Here is an 11,623-nt window from a genome sequence, read left to right as displayed (position 1 = left end):
AAAGAAAAGAGCTATTTTCAGGGCTGTGATCGAACATCTCAAAACTTGGTTTCCATTGCTGGTATGTGTCTTTAACGGATGTGTTTTAGAAAGCTACAGAACTGTTTAGCAGTAGGCTCACTTACCAGTAGCAAATGTCTTTCATGAAGACCAGCTCTCTGAATAATCTTACCCTGTGATTCTAACAGGAGTTGAATGACTAGTCAATGAGCCAGTAAGGCTGCAATGAGATGTAAAAGAAGGGGTTGTGCTTCCATTTATGAGGAAGTATTTTGCTTTCAGAGTGACTGAAATTTATAACATGTTTCAGCTTCTAAAAGTACTCTGTAAATGGGCAAGGAGAGGTGGTTTTCTTTAGTATGAACAGAAGCCAAACTTCTCCAATGGGCATAAGCGTAATGATCTCCAATAACCAGTGCTCTCATTAAACTGGACACCTGCTCTCTTCCTCCTTAAAAACACTGCCATAGCAGAGACACCACAGACCGCTGACAGAAGCACCTGTTCTGACATGCAGGAACAATTGTTTCCTACTGTATAGTCTTGTATGCTGTAACCTACGCAGGAAGACAAAAACTCTGTGAAAGGGAGTGCAGCTAAACGCTGCACAAGAAACAGACCTCAAAATGAGTTATGGTTCCATACTAGGATATAACTAAGGAAACCTTTAATTACATCCACTTTATTCAGCAAAACTATTCAACTGTTCTTGTTCTGTTTAATTCTGAAATGATTAACATATTCAAAAATAGGATCTAACAATTTGTGTGTCCACAGTATATTAAATGTAGATGCTTTTATTACAATCTTTCTTGCCACATATTTTAAAATAAAATAAATCAATACAATCACTATAACAGTCTCAGACAACAAATTAACACCATCCAATCAGGACATAGTTAAGATACTCAAAAAGGCAGTATGAGTAGCTGGAAACCTTGGTCCTCCGATTCTTTTGTATAACACATTGATTATAGATTTCTCCTACTTATGACAAAAATCAGCAAACAGACATTAACAATTCATACTGCAGATTTCATAAATGTTTATATGGAGTATGAATAGCATTGATTTTAGCACAATGTCTTTATGTATGTCTCCCAAAGAGGTTCATGGGAATTTTAAGCATGTAGAGATTAATCTGAGCCCAGAATAGAGGAGATCACTTGTAAACAACTTTTGGTCCCTCCTGCACGATGGCTCTGCAAATGAGTGCACCTGCAGTAATCAAAATGGCTGACCACATACACTGCAAAGTTAATTCCAGAAAAAAGGGATCCAACACAAATTACTTCCAGTAAGCAAAAAGAAAGAATGGTGGGGAAGCCGACTGGGTACAACATTCACCGCTCCCATGCGCACACATGCTTCAGCATCAGAAGTGCCCTTCGCTTATAACTTTGCATGTATACATGGGAGTATGCGTGGCAGTGAAGTCAGTCGTTAACTGGTGAATGCTGGACTGGTGGGCTACAAACACCTTTCACGCTGTTAGGACGGTTATGGAAGATTATCCATTAGTTACTGACTCCACTCTCTGGGCTAAAGTGCTTGTTCTGTAATCAACTAGGACCTAAATTAGTTTAGACTAACCATTATTCTTTAGCTAAGGATCTGCAAGTGGATCAGACAACCCTGGCAAGTCTGCTCCAAGCCATTAAATAAATAGTGGGCAGCTGTCTAATACTGAAACACTTTCTAGCTGCACCAGAAAGACAGTAGGAACTCAGAAACAGATACAGATACTACATGCAGGAGGAGAGGAGGGAATAGAAGATTGTACAGGACTGTGCTGAGTCTTTGAATTTTGCTCTGCAAACATTATGAAAAAGCGCTGTGTAAGTGAACAAATAAAAATGCATCCAAGTATTAAGTATGTATACCTTGACATTTAAAAATACCTGTTAGCCTGTTGTGACTACAAAATGTTAGCTACAGAATATATTTACAGAAAATTTCTGATGTTTGTTCCTGGCCAGAGATCTTAAGCCCAATTCTTCACTGAAGACATTAAACCTGACCTAATTTAGATCAGGTCGGTGGGAATTTAAAACAGGTACTACATGAGCAACTCCCAGGGACTTGAGCAGAAGAAGCTAGCAGCTCATTGCTACAGAATCCAGCTACTGTAAAATATGAACTCTTTTTTTAAAAAAAAACACATGGATATGTCACAGATTCTAAGGAACATGTGAATTACTGAACTGATCCATTCTTTGAAGCAGTGGGAAGAGATTACACCTGACAGGTATAAGCTGCTCCAACAAACATATCACTTCCTCTTTTACAGCAAGATCAAGGTTTTAAAACCTTGTTTGCAAGGTAGCTTTAAGTCTCCTGAATTTCAAGCTTCTTTATTTCAGAGAAAACCAGCCCTTGCCTTTCTTTCAATTCCCTTGCGAAAGTCTATTTCTTTTATTGGCAAAAAACCATTGTGCTGTCTCACACTTACTAAAAGGGCTTTTCTGTAGTACATGCTTACAAGAAGTAGGGTTGCTTTGACAGTGCATACTTATTGCTGCTTAAAAAACCCCTAAAAGGCCAGTTTTGAGCATCTCTTTCCTGTTGATCCCCTGATGTGAAAAACTGAAGAACCTCAATTTTGCAGCAGGGATGGCCACCATATCACTCTCAGTTTGGCCCCATGACTGTCAACGAAGCTAATGCTGGTGCAGATGGTGTTGGGCAACCCACAGCCTCACACTACAGGAGACAGTGCACCACGAGCCACTTCCAGACCCAGCTATGATTTTGTGCCACAGCCATGGGACTGTAGGAATCAAGTGTCATTTAATGCATGTGAACAGCTCCTGGGATTCATCTAATCCTTTGCAATCTGACAGACGCAGTAGAGGTCTCAAAGCTTGGCCATCTGAAGACTTTTGTTTGTGCCCCATAGAGGCTGCAAAACTGGATACAGCTGGGTGAGGGTGTCAAGCAGAGTGATGCAAAGTCGACCACAATATGTACAGGCAGGGAAGTTCAGTATGTTGATCCCTTCTTCACAAGAGGATGGTAGGGATTATGCACTTCCATGTGAAACAGTCTAATTTTAAAAGATAAATAAACTCATAGTTTTGTTGGGAATATGGCATGCAACGCTTCTTTAATCAATGCTAGAAACAGTTAAAATCCTTTTGTGTTCAACATTTCAGTGTTGAAATACAGCACCAGCTACAGTACTTAAATACCTTTGCTGGAAGCAACTGTCTTAAAAAAGGCAATTGTATTCTTGGCACAACTGCCCAAGCAAAAAGCACCTTATTTAAAAAGTGGGCAAATTACTAATACTAAGCTATTTCCTTGCCTGTCTGGAAGTTTGTGTCTCAGGAAGAAAAATAAAGAAATATTTGCATCAATTTAAAAACACAGCCCTGCAAAGAAAGACAATTTTTTTTTTTTTTTTTTTGTACCTCACAGAATGGTTCAGGTTGGAAGGGACATCTGGAGGTCGTCTAGTTCAACCCTGCTTCACCAGCGGGGTCAAGTACAGCAGGTTGCTTAGGGCCATGTTCAGTCAGGTTTTGAGTATCTCCAGGTAATTCCACAACCTCTCTGGGCAACCTGTGCCCGCATTTGATCACCCTCAAAGTGAATTATATTTTTTTCATGTTTAAATGGAATTTTCTGTATTTCAATCTGTGCCCACCACCTGTTACCCCTTCGTTGGGCACCACTGAGAAGAGCCTGGCTCCTTCTTCACTGCCTCCCATCAGATATTTATACACACAGTTAAGATAGTTCATGTCTTTCCACATGTTGGATATCATCCATTGAGCTCTTCTCTGTTACTGACTGCTGATTTTAGCAATTGTTCATATCACCAAAATTATTATTGCTAGAAAGTTATTTCATGGCAGTGGTTACTAAAAACTGTGGCAGTAGTTTCACATTTTGTAGGTAATTTCTGTTGGTTTTTTCCCCCCTTATTCTCAATTTGTATGAAAATATTTTTTCATTTTTAATGCCAAGTGCATGAGAGGGAATAAAAATTATTATTAGTTGTTGAAAGTGAAAACCTGAAGTTTGCCTCTTACACTTAACTGCAAAACATTTTCATCCCTTAAATTTCATTTCGTTCTGAATTTCATTCAGAGATACTGAAAACGAGGAATTTCAGAAATGTCTTAATTAAGAAATCTTACTCTATGAAAAAAATCTATTCAGCTAAAAATCCACTTTAAGGATAAATTACTGTTCTACTAGGTGAAAACAATTAACTTTTACAACGGCAGAAAATCCACAAAAACGGTGGCATAAGTGAAAACTTCAGTGGCCAAAACAATCTCCAAACCACCTCTTCTGGACACTCCCAAGTTAAGCAAGTGACCTTATCAGTTAGGCAGGTGTGATGAGGCAGATGCAGGAAAGGCATCTGGGAGATACCCAAGAGTGAGTTTCCTGAACATGCTCAGGTAACCAAGAAAAACTCAGCCCTTTCCTCTAATGCAAATTTGCTTCATGTCACTGCAAGCAGAAATGCAATTTTAATCTCCCTACGCCTTCTAAGACAAAGCTCATTTACTGAGTTTGGATTTAGTAACACACTAGACCTTATCTTGGGAGAAGCAAAAACCTCAGTTCCATACAGAAATCATACGGAAGTACAAGTGGATAGTGCGTGCCTGTCAGCATATCTGCCCTACAGGTACACTATGTGCTATGATATTTAGGAAGCCAAAATTATTAAGACTCCCATTTTGAAACCTTATGAAGCAGAATTTTGAAATAAAGATGCATTAATAATAATAATAATGCATTTCCGCCATCTTTAACCAGCATAGGCTGCAGAAACTTACATTATGAACAAATTAATTTTGTATGTTTCACTACATCTGGTAAACGTATGTAACTTGCTAAACTTTACTGAACGAAAAATATTACTTTTGCCACATTGCTTCATTGATAAGCCTGTCAATAGTGCTCGCTATTGTTAAATGGAAGTGCACTACGTAGTCTGTAAATACATAGACCCATGAAGAATGAACTAGGGTAGCCAGCTTTCAGGGCAAGAGCAGCTTTCTCTTTTGTCCTTAGTTAAAAACTAAACAAAGAATCAAACCTGGCCTCAGAGGTAGAACTACAAACTTCTAATTAGTGCTACTGAATAAAGATACTGTCTTATTAATGAAGATGTTTCTGGAGCAGCTTTTGGAAGAAAACCATGTGGGCACCCACAGACATTAGAAATAAACAGCCAGTACCTGCAAAAGCTGAAACTGTGCAGCTGTTCATAGACAAGAAACAGGAGCAGTTATCAGCAACATGAACAACACCTCAAGGTCACTTCAGAGTACTTAAATGCCAAACGTCTTCAAAGTACTCCTACACACAACCAAAACTTTGTGTGTAGTTTTAACCCTGCTTAGTTTCATAGCAGCTGAGATACTGAATACCAGAGTAGGTAACCAGGTACCTCCAGGAAGAGGGAGCATGGAGCCAGCTCCATTGGCACTAAATGCCATCCTGAAATATATTTTCCAGTCAGTCAAGCATTCCATTAGCAAATTCACATCGAAAGTCTTTGGCAAGGCAGGAACATTGTACTCTCTTGCCCTGGGTAATTGCACAGACAAGTAAATTTGACAGCCGTTTTGATACCTGGTAATACGCTTCTATGCACACTAACTGTTTTTTGTTTTTAAAACTGAGCAAGGCCAGCACATATGTTTGAGAGTGGATATCTGCCTATGCTGGGCACTATTTCATGAAAGTCAGGTTTCTGTCACAGATCTAAGGCAAATATTACAATTTACAGGAAAGAAATGAGGACATCAATACATTGTGCGTTATTGGAGACGTACAGCCTTTATAACACGGTGGCTTTCACTATGATGTCTGGGTTTTCTATGTCCTTTTTGCTTTGGACCATTCTCAGTTCCAGCTGGGCTGAGTTTGGTTTGTTTCCTTCTCCAGCTTGGGCTAAAAAGATGACATCAGAACATCAGTAAAAACAATCGTATAAAAAGAAAAAATTTGCATTGTTCTGTTACTCCACCATTTTTATTACCCTCCTCCCCTCCCCAGCCTTCCTTGCTAACCCCTGCTAAAGGCTTCTCAGGTGGAAGATCCAGGTCAGCACTGTGATTTCCTTTAATTCCTGCTCTGCACCTCTCTCCAGGAAAGAAATTCAGCTCTGCTGTTAATTAGAAAGTTACACAGACATGTTCTAAGAACCCACAGATCCCATCTGGATCACTTTCAGAATTGAAAAACATGGGAACTCCAAGGGGAGAGAAGCTGGGGAAAAAGAAAAAAAAATTGCTCTTCACAAGGCCAACACAGCAAACATACAGCTTATTATTAGTTGATAAACACCTCTCAGTACTAAACACTCAAAGGGAAAATGAGTGAGCTGCACTTGAAACAGCAGCTCTCTTGCAAGTCAAACGCAGCATTTCCTCAAGTTCTTCCGCCACTGTTTTGCAAAGCAGCCAGGCACAGCCAGCATGACTGTAGTCCCGCTACAGCTGAACAGTGACATCTTCAGTCAGGTGTTGTCAGAAACAGGCTTGGAGGACACAGTAAGGAAATGCACGAAGACTACCAAGCTCTCCCGTAAATTCCCTGGCTGCTTCTGCACTGAGGGCTACCTTCAGTTGGGAAACCCAGAATGCTCTCTAAATGTTTCTTCTGATGCAAATCCAGACAGAACAAGGGAACAAGGTTTGAATGAATTACCTTTCGCACTCTTAATGGTCCTTTGCAGAACATGTTGCATGGCTGACACAGTCTTTTCACATGCCACCTGCATTAACATAATTAATTCAGGTTTCAGTAAAAGTTCAGCTGCCTAGCTTAATATTATTATTTCAAAACACTGCTCTTAAGAGGCAAACAACTGACAAGATGCAAACAGGATGACAACTATGTAATGTAGAATTTTGAGGGAAAAATTTTAGGCTTTCTTAATTCTCACAAAACAGGTATTAGAAACCATACACCTGTATCAATAAGTCTATGTGCTTAAGGGAAAGAAACAGAAAAATCTGATAAATGATTTTTAGTGCCTATTATGAAGTGAGGGTAAAAAATACAATTACAAACATACATACAGTCTCCCTCTAGACAGCACATCATCTTATTTGGCAAAATTACAAAATCCACATAACTGAAATGTGACTGTCCAGAGTTGTACAAGCTAAAATGTTTTGGCAACAGGGAAATTCTGCTTTTTTTCCTCCAAGGACAGGAAAAAAAGCCAAGACAGAAGAGAGTATTTAAATAATACCATAGATTAAAAGTATTTTTTTTAAAAAAAGAAATAGTGTAAATTTGCAGAGAGACAAGTAACTTCACCCATACCTTCAAATTGTTTGGATGCTTATGCGTCCATGCCAAAAGCATAGCAGCAAACAAGTCTCCTGTTCCAACAAAAACAGCATCCACTTTAGGAGACTCCACTCGAATCCTTTGTGTCATCTTGGTACCATCTGCTTTAGCTACAACACAGATAGAGAGTTAAGTAACAGATCCAGCAATTAATACAATAGCACCTGATTTCAATTCCATTCGTTTGGAATGTAAAGATACTAAGGAGTATTGTAAACTTTCTACCAGCTCTTTTAAAAGGTACAACCTTTCAAAACTTTGCCAAGTTGTGACAGCATTTACAACTTACATATTGTACATACTTCACTTAAGAGGGAGCAGATAGCTAGCACGAAGGACTGAGAGCCACCTATCTTCATTTAGGAAGCAGCAGCAGCAGCTTGCTCACAAAACTGCGTATTTATGGAGACTGTTGAATTCTAGATGGGGCATGCCAAACCACAATCTAGAGCATCTCTGGGTTGTACAGAGGCACAAAGGCAGCTGCAGACATCAGCAGAGAATATCTGATCCATATGCCATATTCTAATCACCATTAGAATGGCTAGACTTATTCCAGACCTAGCATGTACTGACCCACCAACTGGTTCTTAGTGGAATCTGTTTTAAATATCAGTATTTTTTTGGTCTCTCAGCAGTCCAGAATGTGATGCCCACATTTACAGCCCTTAGATGAACAAGAAAATGACATCATACGCCATCTCACATAACTATGCCCTTCTCAGGTAAAAACATCCTGTGACAGTCCAAAACACGGTGAATCTTGGTGATGGTATAAAAGGATATATAAAGAAGAAGCAGAAGACATTTTACAACCTATCGGGGAAAAACAATCTGCTAACAGGACAGTGTAACTTTTCACAAAAGCATTCAAAATGTTCACAGTTCCTGTTTTATACCACTACCACTTGTCAGGGCCACTACAAGGGGTGTTAACAGCCCTGATCAACCTCACCTGGGACATCTTACCCCCAGGCAACCTCTGCCCACTTGCCGAGGAGCTGCACCGAAGCTCAGGCCCAAGTGCGAGCATCCTTGCCTGAGCTATGTTGTAGGTGTGCCTGTGTACAGCCCTGCTGTCCTCACTGACTGGATTGTCCACATTAGTCTCGGACCTGGCTTGTCTCACATTTCTCTGATGATCACTGGAGTGTCAGTGGGACCCGTCTGCCACCACCACCCCCATTTTAAATATCACCTTATTAAAATACTGTGGGGACTTGTGCCCTGTTGGTGAGGGCAGGGCTCTACCTGTGCTATGATCACGCTCAGCTCCAGCTTGTCTTCCCTCATGGAGCAGCCCCGTTCTTACTGCTCTCTGGTATTGCTGCAGGAGAAGAAGTTTGCTTAGGGATCTAAGCTCCTTCCATGCACTACCAATGGGTCTGATCAAACTGCTTCTTAGAAAAGTAACTTGAAAGCACAGAACAGGTTAAAAGAAAGTGCGGTTTAACGGAGGAGATCATGACTTACTTTTTCTGTGGCTTCCCAGAGCAATTAGGTAGTCATTTCCTAGAGGTGCCTGTAGATCTGAGCTTGTGATCACAACAGTTTCTGGTCCCATGGCATGGAGCATATCCATTACCTTTCCGTGTGCAAAAAGGCAGGAATCAGTGACTGCAATATGTGTTGATTAAACCTTGCATCATTCATAGTAATGAGGACTTTTGACAGCAACTTTTTTTGGCATCTTTTGTAAAGAGAAAAAGTAGTTTCTACTCAAATATTTAATTTAATTAGGGGAAATAACTTAAAATAGGGGAATCAAAACATACATACATACAAACTTGTTAAAATATTCAAGCATCTCTATTATCTTTGGACACTCCTCTGAAAAGAATACTCTGTTTCAACTATGATCAGAATGTTTGTCTGCATCATGTTTTTAGAACACATTATCAAAAGAATAAGAGAACAAATATACAGACACATCTTGAAACAGGCATCTTGAAACACTCGCTAGAAAGCTACTAACTCCAGATCATGAAGTTTGATTTACCTACTACTTTAAGAGTTAGCAAAAACGAAGAGTTAAAGAGTTAAATCAGAGGCACAAGTGTGTCTGTCTCAATCTTCTTTTCTCATTCTGTTTCAAACTTCAAATTACACCTGTAAATTATATACCTTTGTATTTCCACTCTGCGTGTTCCCCACTTAAACTCATTAATACTCTACTTCTGACATCACAATTGGTTGCTACAGAAGGTATTTTGGTTTCACAGAAGAAAGAATGGCTTCAATAATGAATTTAGCATAAAACACAGATAAAATATTAATTCTCCCAGAAGAGTTTAACTAAAAATCCTCTCAGGCTAGCTATGACTCACAAGCAGCTGAATGATAAGGAATTATTTCTGCTATTTTTGAATTCTCTATCACTTTTCTTTCTCGTCTAAGACTCCAGGTTTCTTCAACAGCCAGACCTCTTTGCACAGACATCAACTGGGTTTTAAAGAAGCAGTAAATCCACCAGCATATGCTGACATAATCAACATGTGAAGTAACACTAATCTCAATTTCATTTCTCAGTCACAGTTCCCCAAGAATCCCCAAGAATGGAATTCAAGAACTAGTATTTCTAGTTGTAGGACTTAGCCCCTTTTCTACACTAATATTTCATATTTAAATACATCATATTTAATATGACTATACTGCTGTCACTAGTCTTGCTAAAGAAAGGAATGAAAGCATGTCACCATGGAAAGTGATGCCAGAATTCCTACCACCTCCAAAGGGGACACATTCCAGCATGGATTATTACTCACACAGATAGATCTACGTATGATATGCAGTGGCAGAGACAGATTAAAATATCCTGAAAGCTACTATTTTAAAAATGTTTCCATTCCTAAGTATAATTCTATCTCTTTAGAAGAGATTCTTTTTTAAAGCCCATCACAAATAAGAGCTATTACGTGAATCAGACAGACTGTCAGAAAACTAACTTGTAAAATTGCTTAGTCCACGCAACTCATGTTTACTGCTGCGATATGCAAACCTAAACTAATGGCTGTTCAGCTAACAGTGCTGTTCTCAAGACTGTGTTTCCACTGGTGATGGTGATAAATGGAAGAACTGAGTTAGCAGCTAGTGGCACGAAGCACACAGTTCATCACCCTCATGCAGCACAGGGTGGGTAATGTAAAACTGGGGAGGGGTGGGGCTGGAGTGAAAAGAGCTGAGATCTTTGGAGCTGCTTCCCACCATGAAGTCATAGTGATCAATCAATGTTGCATGAAATTGCTGGAGGGAAAAAAAGCCAAACATCTGCGTGGACAGACCCCAGCTACTCTCCAGGGTGCCACTGATGTTTGTTTAAAGACTTTGTGTTCCTTTCAAGTTCAAAATCAAACTGGAAGAAATAACATCAGTCCATTACGAAAGCACTTGACTTGTCAACAAAAAGAGCTCAGCCCTTCTCAAAACACCAATAAAACCATATTCCTATTTCGTCCTTCACTGCTGAGCCCTGCAGCTTTTTATTTCCTTCAGTTTGTATAAAAGGATAAATCCTTACACCTTGATGCAGTGTATTCGCAGACCATCTATCATTTCTATATGGTGATGACAGCAGCTATCAGTGCTGTGAATTTGTACCAGCAAGTACCCACAGCCCATCACTCCCAGCCTGGTTTCTCATCTAGGCAATCTATCCCAGGTCTCATCCCCTTTAAGTCAATTTAAGGAAGAGAAGCAGTGCACCAGCAACCACTGTCAGGAAGAGATTCAGAAACCCTTGTAAGCGTTTGCTAGCAAGCTCTCTTCGTTGCAAGCAGCTCGTATGGGAGAATGAGGACACAGCTCAGCATGGCTGTCGCACGGCTCGCATGTGGACAGCAGAAGGAGCGAGTCGTGCAAGTTCCCAGCGCCCAGGGTCACCCGGGGGGGATCACCCCAGCCAGGCATTCCCACAGCGCTGACAACGTGTGGTTACTTGCCGCGGGTGCGGCTGCTACCCCATCTTACACCGCAGGAGAACAAGCTCATAAAGATCTACTCATTACCACCGTGATGCCTTTAGCTGTAGTTCTTTGGGGAGGTTTCTTCAGAAGTCTGACACTAGAACAGAAAGTGTTTTGCGCCTGGAGTGCACAAGCTTTGATCATAAATGGAGAGAGAAAGGATAGAGGTCAAAGTGACTTCAAGGTTAAAGACAAATGGCAAACTGCAGCACTGCAGGCAGGACCGCAGAAAGAGACCTTACACATCCTGCCCCTTGCCTCCTTACCTCTAAAGCTTCTTTTTCTGTGTGAATCTTCCTGCCCGTGAGTAACCTGAGAATGAAACAGAA

At 40.2% G+C, this 11,623-nt stretch overlaps 1 protein-coding gene across 1 annotated transcript in view; it reads right to left on the bottom strand.

The window, feature by feature from the left end:
• Positions 1-666: 666 nt before the first annotated feature.
• The window catches only part of PDXK (pyridoxal kinase), a 51,459-nt gene continuing 40,502 nt past the window's right edge, over positions 667-11,623 (bottom strand). Inside the window, exons 7-11 of the mRNA XM_055701414.1 lie at positions 11,561-11,606; positions 8,806-8,917; positions 7,306-7,442; positions 6,682-6,748; positions 667-5,922 (exon numbers count right to left, since the gene is read on the bottom strand). Coding sequence (XP_055557389.1) covers positions 5,810-5,922; positions 6,682-6,748; positions 7,306-7,442; positions 8,806-8,917; positions 11,561-11,606 — 475 coding nt within the window. The 3' untranslated portion in view covers positions 667-5,809. The remainder of the gene's footprint in view (positions 5,923-6,681; positions 6,749-7,305; positions 7,443-8,805; positions 8,918-11,560; positions 11,607-11,623) is intronic.

Source organism: Falco cherrug, chromosome 2 (genome assembly GCF_023634085.1).
Source record: "Falco cherrug isolate bFalChe1 chromosome 2, bFalChe1.pri, whole genome shotgun sequence".
NCBI lineage: Eukaryota > Metazoa > Chordata > Aves > Falconiformes > Falconidae > Falco > Falco cherrug.
The sequence above is the reverse complement of the archived record's forward strand: the minus strand, read 5'-3'. Positions and strand labels throughout refer to the sequence as shown.